General features: G+C 48.3%; 1 protein-coding gene and 1 long non-coding RNA gene across 4 annotated transcripts in view; both read right to left on the bottom strand.

Moving 5' to 3' along the window:
- Positions 1-3,910, bottom strand: part of LOC116147116 (uncharacterized) — a 71,613-nt gene extending 67,703 nt beyond the window's left edge. The window contains exon 1 of the long non-coding RNA XR_010377063.1: positions 2,823-3,910. This is a non-coding gene — a long non-coding RNA (uncharacterized LOC116147116). The remainder of the gene's footprint in view (positions 1-2,822) is intronic.
- Positions 3,911-10,719: 6,809 nt separating this feature from the next.
- Positions 10,720-16,433, bottom strand: part of LOC135318728 (putative serine protease 47) — a 58,472-nt gene continuing 52,758 nt past the window's right edge. For all 3 annotated transcript variants that reach the window (XM_064476984.1, XM_064476985.1, XM_064476986.1), the window contains one exon: positions 10,720-11,213. In XM_064476984.1, the coding sequence (XP_064333054.1) occupies positions 11,162-11,213 (52 nt within the window). In that variant the 3' untranslated portion in view covers positions 10,720-11,161. The remainder of the gene's footprint in view (positions 11,214-16,433) is intronic.

The raw sequence follows: 16,433 nt of genomic DNA, 5'->3' as shown, positions 1-16,433 counted from the left end.
TCAAAATGTCCCTGGAGACAGGGAAAAAAATTTACACCCACTGAGTACCCTTAAATAAGCAGAAAGAAGAGAGAACAAGCACAGTGGGGAGGAAGTCAAAGAGAGATGAGGGAAACACAAAATTTGATGAGGAATCAGCAGAAAAAAGGCATCCTTCAATGACCTTCACCTACCAGGTCAAGTCCCAGCTCCTTAGAAAACAAAGTCCTTCAGAACTTGGCCCCGCCCATCCTAGCTGCCTCCCCTCCAGCCTTCTCCCCAAGGCGCCCACCCACACCCTCCCTTCCCAGACAGCTGGTTTCCCTGACCGGATGTGCCGCTCTCAGACCTCTGTGCCCTGGCATGTGCATTCTCCTCTACCTGGAGTGCACGTCTCAAGGCAAACTCCCAGTCATACATCCACACCCAGCACCAAGATTTGTAAAGCCAGACACAGGCAACCCCACGCCACCCCCGGCCTTCTGCCCCCACAGCGCTCCCCAAGGGCCTTCCGTGCTCCCGCCCAACTGCACCCCGCTGTCTGCAGCAGGAGCTACTGAAGGGCAGGTGCCCCTTGAGTCCTCGCAGAGAACTGGAGCTCAATGAATTCTAAGTGAATGACCTTACATGAAAGGTTTTTGTAAAAGGCTAAAAAAGCAAATCACACAGAAAGCAGACAATAGATATTTTCTACTATTGAAAGCATGCATTTTCTAAACTCTGATCTTTGGTTGAGTATCACTTAGGGACCAGACAGAGATGCTCTACCACTTCCTAGTTGGGTATCTGTGGGCAAATTAAGTAAACTCACTGTGACTCAAATTTCCACTAACTGAAAGGAACCACCCCTGCAGTGTGGGTAAGAGGACTAATTAACATATGCTTAAAAGAAAAAACTTAACAAAAAGCACTGGCTAAACAGCAGTTCTGACTAGCCTGCCATCATCACAGACACCTTTAACAGGACCAGATACTGTACCACCAGGAATGTGAGCACAACGAAATTTTGGTTAAAACTATTTTTTAGGAGAGCTGAAAGTCAACAAACCCAACAGCTTGTCCTCCAGCTGCACTGTGCTCTCTACAGTCCTCAGTACCAATCCCCAGTGACCACTACGTCCCCCAGCTCCACTGACAATGTGGACTCCCGGGTCTCTGGTCTCTGACCAATCTCCTCCTCCTCTGTACCTTGACTGCTATGGACACCTAAAGTCAGGCATTCCTTCGGCTCAGCTCACTCATTTTTTCTTATCTTGTGCCTTCTCAAGGCTTCAATTGCAATCTATGGAGATGACCCCACGACTTCTCAGTCACATTCAGAAAATGTTTCAAGCTGAATTTATCCAACATACTTACCTTAATTAGGTCATGAAGCATACAGCTTCAGCTTCTCTCTTTCATACCATTTTTTTTTTCCTTTTCTCCTGGGTCTTATATATCTCACCAGTCCTCAGCTTCCTTTGCCCACCTCTTAAAACTACTTGCTTGTCACGGTTCCTCCTTTGCTCTTTCTGTTCTGTCTCACTGGTTCTTAAACTCTCTGGGATGATGAATGCTTTGAAAATCTACTGAATGCTACGGATTATTTACTAAAAAGATAAACACACAGAATACATGCATGCAATTTCACCTAACCAATGATATCAAATAAGAATCTGTGTTCATCCACACCAGACTACCACTTACACAAATTTTCATCTCCAGATGCTATATCCCTTTCATTTTCAGGATGCCTTCTAGATACAGCCTAAAGGGCCTTGTAAACCAGCATCATGAACTTAATGAGTCCAAACCAGAACTCAGTATTTCTCCTTAACAAACCTCCTCTGCCTACAGTACTCCTGCCACCATGGCCCCAAGCTAGAAGCCTTGGAATTAACAACCTTCCCCATACCACACCACCACGTCCTGTCTCAGAATCTCTCCCAAATCCAAATTCCACCTCTTCAGCCTCTTACCCTGTAAGACCTCATCATCCTTTGCTTCATCCCATACCTGCCATGATGAAAAGTCCACCACTCCTCTGATAAGAGCCCCCTACTGACTCTAACATCTCCATCTTTCACGCCATTACATCACTTCACCTCTAGAAGGTCACACAGTCTGATTCTCCACTTCGGTTCTCTCCTTTTATTTCCACCAGTGTTCATCTAGATTCTTCAAATATTTCAAAACTGATCGTGTGCCTGTCTCTTCAAAAACTCTGATGCTTCTCCATCGCACAAATATAAAATTGAACTCTGTTCTGCCTACAGAGTCCTCCACAATTTGCCAACTAATTCCTTTTCCAGGATTGGATTCCACAGCTTAGATTGTCACTTGCACCTGTCTTTATATCAAAACCACACCCACTCTGAAAGGCTCAATTCAAACTCCACTCTTTATATCCTCTATGATTAGGAAAGCACTTTGCACAGAAAAGGCAAAATTCCTAATGAACAGACTCAGAAAATGAAAAAAAAAATTCTTCCTTAAAATCTTTAAGTCTTTCGAGAAACACTGAGCTTTACAAAATATCAGCTCCACAAGTCTCCGTCAGCAAAAAATATCACACGTAGCTGGCTCTAATAAAAAACAACACCCACCCCCACATTCCATGAACACTTCTGAGGGATGTGGAGCCAGACAAGGGAGCCTGAATGCGGTCCTGCAAGAACTCCATCAGGGCTGCATACACACTGAGCACTGAAGCAGTAACTGAGAAAGTCCATAGTCACTGTGCTAAAACGACTGGGTGCCTTTAGGCTAGTAACAGAGCTCACCCGCGATACAAGGGGAAAAAGTCAAATTAGGCCCAACTCCTAATGACCCCTTAAGAAATAAAGACAGGAATGCTGACTTACCCTTCCTGAAACACGAACGGTACCACACCAACATCCACTTAAAAACTTCAAGACTGAAACACTCCACACCAACACTGGTGCCGCTCATGCGGCTTAGAAAGGCTGCGCAGGAGAGCAGCCCTGGCACCACGGAAGGTGCTGAAGCAAAGCCGGCCGCAGAAAATGCAGGCGAGGGGGCAAACAAGATGACTTCAGGGCTGTGCACACACGCCGCTGCCGACCGCTTCCCAGACCACGGCCGCCGCCGCGAGCACCTGAAGGACTTCGCGGCTTCACAGTCCGACGTCAAGGGAAGGCTGCGAGGAGTACCCGGGGGTGGGGGCCCCGTTCCCGTTCTGGGGGTCCCTGGAGGCCTCGTTCCCAGCCTCCACCCCCACCCCCGCACCACTCCCCCACTCCCTGCGCCCAGCGAGGGCCGGCCCGGGAAGCGCCGCGAGCAACGCCCCAGCTCGAACAGCCCGGCCCTGCCCGAGACCCCAGGTGCGAGGACTGCGGGGGAGCCCTGCGGGGGTCGGGGCCGCGCTCGGGGTTGGGGTCGCGGGTCGTGGGGCCGACGCCGCAGATGCGTCTGCCGAGGCCGGGTGGGGGGCCGCGCGGGCGGGCGCGGCCGGCAGGCCGGTCACCACACCACGTCGGGGGAGCCCTCGACGGTGTAGCAGGTTGCTGGAGCGCTGCCCACGTCGGATACCTGCCCGCAGACCATCTCAGGGCCGCGCCGCCGCCGCCGCCGCTGCCGCAGCGCTGGGCACGAAACTCCGCGGCAGCCGCTCGGCCCACACCACTCCTCCCAGAGGGACTGCGCTGCCGCCGCTGCAGCTGCAGCCGCAGCGGCTGGCCAGAGGGAGCAGGGCCAGCGCCGCTAGGGAGAACCGCAGAACCGCCAGCTGCTCGGACAGGATGCCCCCTGCCCGCCTGACAAACTGACTTTCGGGTGGGCGGAGGGAGGGACGGTGTGGAGGAGGACGCCGGGGCGGGGCCGAGAAGCGTGCGCCTGGATTGGCTCTCGTGACCCCAGGGGCGGGTCTGGTGTCCCCACAAATTTGTAGTCTTTTTGTCTATTAGGATTAATTCTGGTGTGAACATTTGTATACAAGTTTTTTTAAACCAAAAATGTTCATTGTAATTTTACTTGAACTTCATAGAAGAAAAAAACTAAAACAAAACTGGAGGAATTACCGCATTTCAAATAAATGTATCTTTGTCATGGGAAATATTGTTGCATAAAAGATCTCTATAAGGTAGAAAGAGTTGATAAATAAACAAACAAATAAATAAAATTATGAAATGCATTAACAGGTTGTGAAATAAATTAAAGACATTTGTGTTTTCTAAACACTGTGCTTCAAATTTAGACATTATCTATTGATTTCACTTTGAAAGTTTGACACTAACAGATTCTCTTCTACCACTGTTATTCCCAACTCAGATTTTGAATAGTTATATATATTTTAAAAACATTGTTCATGTTTACAATATTTCAAATCTAGTTGGGAACTATAATTCCTATGGTTTCTAAAACTTTGTTTCAAATTTAGAACACATTCACAGTTTAAAGTTAAAATAACAAAATACTGTACATTGAGAAGTTTCACTTCCACCCTTGTGACATCTTAGTTCCCCCTGCCATTATTAGATAGCTACTTAGTTTCTTAAGTGATATTTCCAATGTTTCAGATACAAACAAAAATGAAAATATACTTTATTTTCCACTTTTCTCACAATTATGCATTATATCATATGATTCTGCTGTGAACATTTGTATATAAGGTTTTGTGGGGAAATATGTTTTCATTTCTCATAGCTATATACCTGAGATTGCCATGGCTGGGTTTTGATTCTTGAAGTAGCCAGAGGGCAAGGTTTACTTGTTCAAGATTGCCTCCCTGCAGGAGGAAGGCTGGCCTTCCTCAAGACTTCATGGGCACGGACCACAGCCGAGGCTCACAGCTGTCAAAGCTGGTAAGTGCTGCCCATTGACTCAGCCATGGCTCTGCTGAGCATTACAGCGGCGACCACAGCTTGTGTCAGCCCTGACCAGCAGCAGAGAGGCTGGTGCTTCCCTCATCTGGAGTGCTCATCCCGTGGAGAAGCTGGACCTGGGGCCTGCGTGTCACAGTGTTGGTTCTAGTCCCTGCCCACACTGGGCCTGGGCTTCTCTAATCATACTGTATAAAGCATCTGCCTGCTTCTCCAATTCTCAGGGCAATGGTTTGCCCTGTGACCTCAGTTCTTTGATGGGTCTAGAAAGAGTTGTTTCTTTTCAGTCTGTTCATTTTTTCTTGTTTTGAGGATGGGAGGGATGACTTCCAAGCTCCTCGCACCCTAGACTAGGAACTGGAAGCCTATGATTTCTGTTAGTTTCTTCTCCCCTCCATAGCTTGCCTGTGTTTGACTTTGGCAATGAGCACTAGCAGCCCATGCCAGCACACCGTTTGGGAGGGCAGCGAGTCCCTGAAGACAGACCTTTCAAGTCCCTCTCCCTGCCAGTGATTTCAGTGACAGTCCAGGTCCCACTCCCAGGCTCACTGGCTCCTTCTGTCCCCTGCTTAGTCCTTTCCCTCCACCCCTACCTTAGTCTCTCTGTTCAGTAGTGGGCATCTGGGGTTTGCTCTTGGGACAGGTTACAGTAAGCCTTCCCCAGGTGATGAGGGGAAGTCAGACAGGGTAACAGGCATCTGGGTACAACATGCAGGAGTGAGAAGGACAAAGACGTTCAAGTTCTCTCAAGATAGATCAAGTTTTGAATTCCTGTTCCACTACTTCCTACATATGTCACCTCTGAAAAGCTACTTAAAACCTACTAGGCTTCAGTTTATCTTTAAAAAAAAAACCAGGATAATAATACTAAGCACTAAGTTGGTTTCAGGCAATGGGGAAACTAATTGGGCTGGAGCTGAAATTTGGTCAGTGTGTTATGCAGATGAGATATATAGTGGGATCCCTTGGTTAGAGGTCAGATCATACAAGATGGGCAGAGAATCACCTAACTTCAGGAACAGGGTATATGAAGGCCAGGCCCCTGGGGCACAGCCAGCCCAAGTCTGCTGTGGTTGGGTGGAGAATAGGAGTTTAGGGCCAGTGGATGGCTACTACTGTGGCTGAACTGCCTGAGCTCCCCTGACCTAGTGGAGAGTGTGGGTGAACCACATGTCATCTCAGTAATTCACTGACATCCAGGGCCTGAGTAACACAGCCTGAGACCCCTATAACTGAGTTTACCACCAAGGGAGGGAATGTTTGTCTTCCCCCTTCCAGAGACAGCTGAGCTCTTAGGGATCGATGCTGGTGGTGGGCACATAGCTAGGCGTAGTGGTACCTCAGTGGTAGAGCTCCAACTAGAGAGATGGCCAGAGACTAGGACTGCTGGCAATGCCTAGATGGGTGTGGACGCTGGGAAACCACTTTCTTGAGGCCTCCCAAGATTATCTTGGGAAGGGAGTTCCTGTGCACGTTCCTGCTCAAGCCGGTGAGATCCCAGTGTCAATGTGCACGTGAGTCCATTTGTGCCCACCTGCCAGTGAGGGTCCAGGACACCTGGGCAACGCCAGGACTGGAAAGAATCTGCACTGAATTGTTTGAATGTCATCTGGTCCATACTGATATGTGCTAAATGGGGAATTTACCACATTATCATGGTTTCTAAGGGCTGGGGTGAGTGCACTGAGGCCTCCTGGGATCCTGTTTTATTTTTTGTATATATGTATATACATACATACATACACACACACACACACATATTATTGAAGGATAGTCAGTTCACAATGTTGTGTCAATTTCTGGTGTACAGCACAATGCTTCAGTCATATATGAACATACATATATTTGTTTTCATATTCTTTTTCATCGTAAGTTACTGCAATGTATTGGATATAGTTTCCTGTGAAATACAGCATGAACTTGTTGTTTATCTGTTCTATACGTATAAATCTCTAGTTCCCAATTAATCCTTCCCACCCCCTCCCCCATGATAACCACAAGTTTGTCCTCTATGTCTGAGAGTCTGTTTCTGTTTTGCAAATAAGTTCATTTGTCTTTTTTTTTTTAAGATTCCCCATATAAGTGATATCATAGGTATTTTTCTTTCTCTTTCTGGTTATTTAACTTAGAATGACATTCTCCAGGTCCATCCCTCTTGCTGCAAGTGGCATTATTTTATCATTTTTTATGGCTGAGTAGTATTCCATTGTATAACATATCACTTCTTTATCCAGTCATCTGTCGATGGACATTTAGGTTGTTTCCATGTCTTGACTATTATAAATAATGCTGCTATGAACATTAGGGTGAATGTATCTTTTTGAATTTAGGTTCCCTCTGGATATATGCCCAAAAGTGGGATTTCTGGATCATAGGGAAAGTCTATTTTTAGTCTTTTGAGGAATCTCCATACTGTTTTCCATAACAGCTACAACAAATGACATTCCACCAGCAGTGTAGGAGGGTTCCCTTTTCTCCACAGCCTCTCCAGCATTTATCCTTTGTGTACTCCTGAATAACAGTCCTTCTGACTAGTGTGAGGGGATATCTCATTGTAGTTTTGATTTGCATTTCTCTAATAATTAATGATGTGGAACATTTTTTCATGTGCCTATTGGCTATTTGTATGTTTTCACTGGAGAATTGCTTGTTTAGGTCTTCTGCCCATTTTTGGATTGGGTTTTTCTTTTTTTTTTTTTTTTCTTATTAAGTTGAATGAGCTGTTCATATATTCTGGAGATTAGGCCCTTGTCAGTCTCATGTTTTGCAAATATTTTCTCCCATTCCTAGGTTGTCTTTTTGTTTTGCTTATGGTTTCCTTTGCTGTGTGAAAGCTTGTAAGTTTAATCGGGTCCCATTTGTTTATTTTTGCTTTGTTTTTCTATTGCCTGGGTAGACTGCCCAAGGAGAACATTGCTGAGATTTGTGTTGGAGAATGTTTTGCCTATGTTTTCTTCTAAGAGGTTTATAGTGTCTTGTCTTATGTTTAACCCTTTAAGCTATATTGAGTTTATTTTTGTATATGCTGTGAGAGAGTGTTCTAACATCACTGATGTTCATACAGCTGTCCAGTTTTCCCAACACCATTTGCTGAAGAGACTGTCTTTGCTCCACTGTATGTTTTTGACTCATTTGTCAAAGATTAATTGATCAAAAGTTTGTGGATTTATTTCTGGGCTCTCTCTTCTGTTCCACTGATCCCTATGTCTGGTTTTGTACCAATGCCATGCTGTTTTGATTACTGTAGCTCTACAACATTGAAGTCTGGGAGGGTTATTCCTACAGCTTTGTTCTTTTTCTTCAGTATTGCCTTGGCAATTCTGGGTCTTTTGTGATTCCATTTAAATTTTAGGATAATTTATTGTAGTTCTGTGAAAAGTGTCCTGGGTTAATATGGATGGCATTAAAACTGTATGGCCATCTTCACAATATTAATTCATCAAATCTAAGAACATGGGATATCTTTCCATTTCTTTAAGTCATATTTAATTTCCTTAGTCAGTATTTTGTACTTCTCCACATATGTCTTTCACTTCCTGGGTCAGATTTATTGCTAAGTATTTTATTTTTTTGGATGCAATTTTAAAAGGGATTGTTTCCTTACTTTCCTTTTCTGATATTTCATTGCTAGTGTAAAGAAATGTCACCAATTTCTGTATGTTACTCTTGTATCCTGCAACTTTGCTGAATTCTTTCATCAGCTCTAATAGTTTTTGTGTGGAGCCTTGAGGATTTTCTCTATATAGTATCATGTCATCTGCATATAATTACAATTTTACCCATCTCTTCCAATTTGGATCCCGTTCATTCCTTTTTGTTGTTGTTGTTGTTGTTGTTGTTGTTGTTGTTGTTGTTGTTGTTGTTGTTGTTGTCTAATTGCTCTGGCCAGGACTTGCAATACTATATTGAATAGAAGTGGTGAGAGAGGCCATCCTTGTCTTGTTCCAGATTTTAGCGGAAAGGCTTTCAGCTTTTTACTGAAGAGTATAATGCTGGCTGTAGGTTTGTCATAAATAACTTTTATTATGTTGAGATATGTTCCCTCTGTACCCACTTTGGTTAGATTTTTTATCATAAATAGGTGTTCAATTTTATCAAATGGTTTTTCTACACCTACTGAGATGATCATGTGATTTTTGTCCTTTCTCTGTGGTGTATCACATTGATTGATTCATGTATGTTGAAATATCCTTGTGTCCCAGGATTGCACCCAACTTGATCATAGTGTATGATCTTTTTTACGTGTTGTTGGATTCTGTTTGCTAATGTTTCATTGAGGATTTCTGCATCTATGCACATCAACGATATTGGCCTATAGCTTTCTTTCTAGGTAGTGTCTTGGTCTGGCTTTGGTATCAGGGTGATGGTGGCTTCATAGAATGAGTTTGGAAGCATTTTCTCCTTTTCAATCTTTTGGAAGTGTTTTAGAAGGATTGGTATGAGTTCTTCTTCATATGTTTGGTAAAATCCCCCAGTGAAGCCATCTGGTCCTGGATTTTTGTTTGCAAGGAGGTTTTTTTATTGTTGATTCTATTTCACTTCTACTGATTGGTCTGTTCAAATGATCTATATCTTCTTGGTTCAGTTTTGGTGGACTGTTTGTTTCTAGAAACTTGTCCATTTCTTCTAAGTTGTCCAGTTTTGTTTTTTTTTTTATTGCCATACAGGTGTTCATCTGGGATCCTTCTGGCTACACAAGGACTGTGTCAGGCAGATGGGCAGGAAGAATGATGAGAACATTGCTTCAAGTCTTATTGCCAGGCTGCTAAGTCCTGAGTCAGCTAAGCAGAAAAAGAGAAATGGGGCTCCAACTCCTAGAGGTGTGTGGACAACTTGGGGGAGGCTGATTTGGGTCCTTGGACAGAAGGGAGCAGTTTCAGGTGGGGTTGGGAGCTAGGAAGATGGGCAGTGAGTTGGGCCCCTTCAGACAGGGGAGAGCAGGGCTATGAGGGCAGGTGAGGAAGGTGCTAGGAGTCAACTCTAGGAGCAGAGGTCTGAGGACTGCCAGCCTGAACCCCAGCTCACAGCCTGGCCTCAGGCCTCCTCTGTCTGTTTCCACACCGTCTCCTAGACCCCTTCCATTCAAGAGCCCTCTACGCTGCAGGGTGGAGCCCTCTTCCTCACGGGCCGGGTCACGCACTCCAGTCCAGCTCAGTGGTCCTGCACCCTGGGAAGCTCCCTCTACCTCCACAGCAAGTTGTTCCTACCTTCGCTAAACACCAGGGGTAATGTTTCTTTACTGTGAGAAAGCTGTTACTCCTCTGGACTGTATTCACCTGGCAAAACGTCCAACTTCCTGTTATGGGCTGAATTGTGTCCCCCCAAATTCATATTCTGAAGTCCTAACCCCCAGTACTTCAGAATGTGACTTTATTTGGAGTAGAGCTTTTAAAGAGATAACTGAGTTAAAATGAAGTAGCTTGGGGGCCCTAATCCATTATGACTGGTGTCCTTATAAAAGGGGGAAATTTGGACACAGAAACACACAGAGGGAAAATGATGTGAGGGCACAGGGAGAAGATGACCTATAAGCCAAGCAGAGAGGTCTCATGGGGAATCATCCCTGCCTGCACCCTAATCTCAGACTTCTGCACTCCATCTGGAACTATGAGATGATAAATTCCTGTTGTTTAAGCCACATTGCCCGTGGTATTTGTTGTAGCAGCTGGAGCTGACTGATACACTTCCTCTGAAAGCCTGTGCACTCCCATGGCAGGAGTGGAATCTGCAAGTGAACACATCCTTCTCTGTCCCCAGCTGGCCTCCTTCAGCATCCTCACCCCTGTCTTCCTCCTGGGACAGTCTCTCTGCCAGGTCCTGTTTCTTTGTCCAGGGAGCCAGACAACAGACCTCAAGGGAAGGGGTGAGTGCTGAGGGTCAGGAGGGGCAGCAGGGCCCAAAGACAGGAGAAGGATGAGTCTTTCATTTGTTTTTATTTGATTTTTCAGGCTTGGTTTGGGGAGTAGCAGCTGTTGGACTGGAAAGCCAAGAAGGAACCACTGAAAGTTGATGGGGCTGGGGGAGGGGAGGGGTGGAAAATTCCAGCAAGGAGACTGGGGTCTGAGACAGAGGGAAGGAGCAGAGGGGCTTGGCAGGTCACCACAGGGCCTGCCGCGGGGCCTGGAGCAGGAACAGCAGCAGGGGCCAAGGCTGTGGGGGCACAAAGCCTGTGCCAGGCCCCGGCGAGCCAGCAGCTTGCAGAGGCTGGTGTGGAAACTGTGTCTGAGGAGGCACAGACATGGCATCAGGGAGCGGTGTGAGCCTCTGGATCTCATCCATCCAGTCAATGAAGTAGGAGACATTGGTGAAGATGCTGCGGTAGATGGGATGTTGGCAGTCCAAGCCCCAGCTGGCCAGCCCCACTAGAACCCAGGCATTGGTGAGGTCACAGACAAGGGGTCCCCTGGAATCACCCTAGGAAAGAGAAGGTAGTCAGTGTGGGTGGCTGGGCCAGCTCTGAGAAGACCAGGTAACAAGGCCGGGCTCATGAGTGTCTAGCATCCAGGCTCACTCAGGTGGACCTCTTTGAAAGTCCAAACACCAGTCTCCCTCTGCAGCCACAGTCATGCAGGCAGGCGCTGGCATCACACTTCAGGAAGCTCTTGACTGACCCTCAGGATGGCTGTGGATTGAAATCTACAACACATGGACACTTGTGTGGAGGCCCCGGTGGTCCAGGACAAGGCACTGTCCAGGCCGAGAAGGGACAGCTGCCCCAACAGGGCCCAGGAAGACTGGTCTGTGAGTGGAGCCTGGTCAGGCCAAGCTGCTTCAGACCTCAGTTCTTGCAAAACCCTGAGCTGCAGCAGCACATCTCCACCTGGGTCCTCCCCCTTTTTCATTCATTTAGGCCTTTGGTTTTCTCTCAACCTCTTGGTTGAGCATCCTCAGAAAATGCTCATACCCAGGCCTGGTGGGGGAAGCCTGCATTGCTCAGGGAGCAGGAGGGGGTCCCCAGAAAGCTGCTGGGAATCACTGGAGTCCTGAAACACTGTCAGGGCAGGACTATCTGGTTGAAAATCCTCTCACTTCATCAGCCAAAGGGAGGGTCTCATCCTTGAGTGTGGGGGTAGTGGAGCGGGGCCACAGCCATGCCTGCCGCTCTTCTGCTCACCTGTCCACACGCACGTCAAGCATCCAGGGCAGCCTCTGCCCTCGGGCACAGGGGTGAAATGACACTGCTCCTCCCCCATGGTGCTTTGTCAATAAGCCAGCTAGCCTGCCGTGGTCAGATGTGACGTGTGGAAATAAGCCATGAAAAGGACAGGACAGGAAGAGTGGAGGCACAAAGACTTCCTGAGCTGAGACTCTAAACAGGAAACAACCTAACCTTCTGATGCAGGAAGGTGAATGAGCTCTAGTCTGACTGCTTGCTTTGATGTTCTTGGTGAAATAAGCAGCAAGACCTCTAGCTGAGAGGGAGGGTGGGGGAAGCGGTGGCTTGAAGGAGAGAGAGGGGTACATGGTGTGGCCAGCTGAAAATAACCCTCAGAGATGTCCAGTCTCATCCCTGGAACCTGTGGTTATGTCACCTTATGTGGCAAAAGGGACTCTGCAGATGTGGTGGAGTTGGGGATCTTGAAGTAGGAAGCTCATCTTGGATTACCTGGGTGGGCCTAAGGTAGTCACAAGGGTCCTCATGGGGAAGGAGGGAGGCAGAAGGTCAGAGTCACACGAGGAGATGTGATGACAGAAGCAGAGTTTGGAGCGATGTGCTTTGAGGATGGAAGAAGGGGCCATGAGCCAAGGAATGCGGGCGGCCCCTAAAAAGCCAGAATAAGAAAGGACACATTCTCCCCTAGAGCATCCAGAAGGAACGTGCCTGGCCAGCACCTATGTTTTAGACCTTTGACCATCAGAAACCTAAGAATAAATTTCTGTAATTTTAGCCACCCAGTTTGAGGTGGTTTGTCTCAGCAGCCCCAAGAGGGTCATACATGGGGCTTCTTGGAGATAGGGAATGTGCCATCATCCTCTCAGCTCCTCCCTTCTGCTGTCCCTGCCTGGAGATCCCTCGGCCCTCCCCACAATGTTCCCACTCCTAGTTGCTCAAGACCAGGGGAAGGCCTGGTCCTTGTCCACTCCAGGCCTCAAGGGATTCACGCAGATGAGCCATGTGGTTGCCAATATCATGATGGATTCTGGACCAATCTAGAGGAGATGAGAAGGGCTTCAATAGCCCCCTGGCCCCTGGGGAGCTCTCAGAAGGCAGAGGGAACCCCAACACTAATATTTCCCATGAGAAGTGAGCTGTGGTTTGCACTGCTGTAGAGACACAGCCAACTGTGTGTGTGTGTTTGTGTGAGCATGGACACACTTGCACTTGTGTGTTGAGTGGGGCCAGGAAGTGAAATCCACCTTGAGTGAGAGGAAGATCTAAGAAAGGCCCAGAACAGGTACAATTAAGATAGAGGGGAGCATACCAGGCCAGGAGAATGAAAGCCAGCACTTGTCAAGCACCTACTGAGTGCCAGACACAGTACTCAAATTGTTATAGCAACCTTATTAAGTGGAGGCTGTTAGCGACCCCATTTCATGGGTGATGAAACTGAGCTGAGGCCACAATCCCAGTAAACAACAGATTAATGCCTGGAACCAGGTCTGTCCTGCCCCACAGTCTGAGTGCTGAGTGCCCCTGTGGCCCTTCTCTCCTCAGACCTGTTTCTGGGGGCCCTTTGCAGGGGGAGGGACACTTTAGGGGAAAGAAGAGAGCCCCGGGTTGGAGGGTGGGGGCCAGAGCAGGTGATGTGGCAGAAGATGAATCTAGAAGGAATCTCTCAGATGGGCTTGGGTGATTGAAAGGCTGAGGGAGGCAGGAGGGGGTCATCTGCTGGGACTCCTGGGTGTCCAGCTCAGTGGTGTCCTCAAGCTAGGGGGTGGGGGGACTAGATGTCAAGGGTTACTGTGCATGTCCAGTGGGCAAGCAAAGGGCTCCAGCCCTGCGCTCCATGGGCATGATGTCTGCAGGGGAAGGCAGGTGGAGGACAAGGCTGGAAGTGGGGTCCAGGATGACAGCCAGATGGGGACTTGGGAGGATGTGGGCTGAGCCCTTGTTTCACCTCTGGGTGCAGCTGACTCTGTGAGAAGGATGGGCCAGGCCACACAGTCAGAAAGTCCACACCATTGGTTAGGGCCTGGGACCCGGGAAACCTTGGTCCACCTCCTACCAAGGGGGCAGGTGGCCAAGCTTCCCTCTCAGGCTCAGCAGCTCACTGGGCCATCATGGAACCTGCCACACGCGAGGCCCTCCCATGGGCCAGGTGCACCTCGTCCCTCCCTTGTGGGTCTCCTGGGGTGCCACAGCGTATCACCCCAAACTGAGTGACTCTGCAAACAACAGAAATATGTCCTCTCACGGTTCTGGAAGCCAGAATTCTGACACCGAGCGTCTCTGTGTCTCTCTCTCTTCCTATAAGAACACAAGTCATTGGATTCAGGGCCCACTGCAAATTCAGAGTGGTGTCATCTCGAGATTCTTATCTAGTCACATCTGCAAAGCCTCTATTTCCAATTAAGGTCATATTCTGAGATTCCAAGTGGTTGCAAATTTAGGGGACACTATCCACCCACTGCACCAGCCTTTCCACAACCCCGTGAAGGAGGCCTCAGGGTCCCAAACTGCGAATGAGGACACAGGCTCCGAGGGTGAAAAGACCGCCGGAGGTCACAGGGCAGGGACACGTGGCAGGGCAGTGTCTCTAACTCCAGAGGCCAATGCTTTCCCCTCCACCCCACGGTGCCATCTGTGTGAAAAATGTGATGTCAGCGTGGGAGGCTGGGCCCTGCGGTGGAGGCAGTGGGCTTGGAGTCAGGTTGTACTGACTTATTTTAGGGTACAGCTTTCCCTCTCCTGGCCTGCCTGCCCACTTACAACACGGGGCACAACAAAGAGCAGAAAGATATCTTCACACTCCAACAGCGGACTCATGTCTGGAATATAGAAAAATACACCAAGAGCCCCTCAAGGAAAAGACAGACAACCCAAGAGAAAGATGAGAGGGGAGAGAACTGGAAGGGCAGATTTACAGAAGAAGAGATCCAATGATGATAAACATACAAAAATATATCTAATGAAAATGAAGATTAAAACCACGATAAGATATCAAAATGAGAAAAGATGGAAAGTGCCAAGTGTCAGCGAGGACACAGAGCCTCACCCGCTGCTGGAACGGGGGCTTGTGGTGAGCACTTTGGAGGCATCTCGTAGCATCTGCCAGAGCTGAACACACACATACCTTTCAATCCAACAGTTCTCCTCATGGGCTTGTATGAAATGGAATATGAAACATTTGGAAGTGAAATGAAACGGACAGCTTGGAAACTGCTAGAATACCCATCAGAAGCAAAACTGACCACAGAATTCAGTGTCTCCAGCAGAGTCCTGGAAGGCGACAAGAATGAATAAACTAACCACAGGCAGCAGCAGGGAAGCAGCTCACACACAGAATGTGAAGCCACGAAAGACTGACAGCTGGAAATAAATTCTACTTACAGAAAACCCATAATCTAATCTGAGGTGTTGCAAGTGAACGTGGCGTTTTCCCCTGAGTGTCGGTGACGGGAAAGGGACACGATTGGGGCCCCGGGGTGTTGGTCACATGTTGCGTCACTGTGAAGATTCATCCACTACACACCTATGACAACACTATGAATATACTTTTTTGTATGTATGTTACACCTCAATCAAAACTGGAAAATATGCCTCAAAAACAGACGCTGTCTGAGGTCCTGTTAGTAACACTCTCGGACAATGGGCTTAGGAAGGGGAAGCCGGGGGGACGCTGCCAAGGGCTGGAGCCCGGGAAGACACGGAGAGGGAGGAAGCAGGATGTCCCAGGGGGGCTCCACAAGGAGAGCAGAGGCAACACCACTCCCCCCCTCAGAGAAACTGAGGCCCTGAAAACACGCAAGGGAGGAACAGAAATGGCCTCACTCACGCGGCAGATGGATTTTCCTGTCAAGAAGTCCCCAGCACACAGCATCTCCTCTTGCACAGAGTAGTTCCTGCCTTGCCCAACTCTTTGTTAATATAACATATTGTAGAACTTGTTCTCAACGAGGCCCACCTTTTCCTCCTGGAGACCGAAGGGCTCGAGCAGAGGCCCTGCGAGGACGAGGAGGAGTTGAGTGAAGTGCGCTGCAGCTCAGCTCCGGGCTGCTCAGCGCTCCCCGCTCCTCCGCCCTGCTCGCCGCTGCGCCCCGAGCCCGGGGTTGTCTCGGCACAGCTGGGCCTGCGGCACTGTTCCAGTTCTGCCTCTGCCTAAGAAGCCCCCTGTTGTTTCCTGAACTCTTCCAAACTCATCCTATTCCCTCTACCTCTCACATGGCAACAGGCCACACCTCTTCTATTCCGCAAATCCCACCAACACATACCCTACACGGGTGCTCAGCAACCATTCACCAGACTACCCGCCCTTTCACAAACCATCCCATCCATTCTCCTTTTGTCTATCACTAACCTTTCCTTCCACCCACCAATCCTTCCTCCATCTACCTAGCTCTCCTTTTGTCCCATTCACCCACTCACCCTTCCATCCATTTGCCCATCCACCCATCTTTTGACCCATCTCTCCATTTCCCCTCCACCTACTGATGTGTCCACTCACTCCATCCATCTGACCACCATCCTCTCAC

The sequence above is a fragment of the Camelus dromedarius genome, chromosome 20, assembly GCF_036321535.1.
Source record: "Camelus dromedarius isolate mCamDro1 chromosome 20, mCamDro1.pat, whole genome shotgun sequence".
Taxonomy (NCBI): domain Eukaryota; kingdom Metazoa; phylum Chordata; class Mammalia; order Artiodactyla; family Camelidae; genus Camelus; species Camelus dromedarius.
This window is presented reverse-complemented; position numbering and strand designations above follow the sequence as displayed.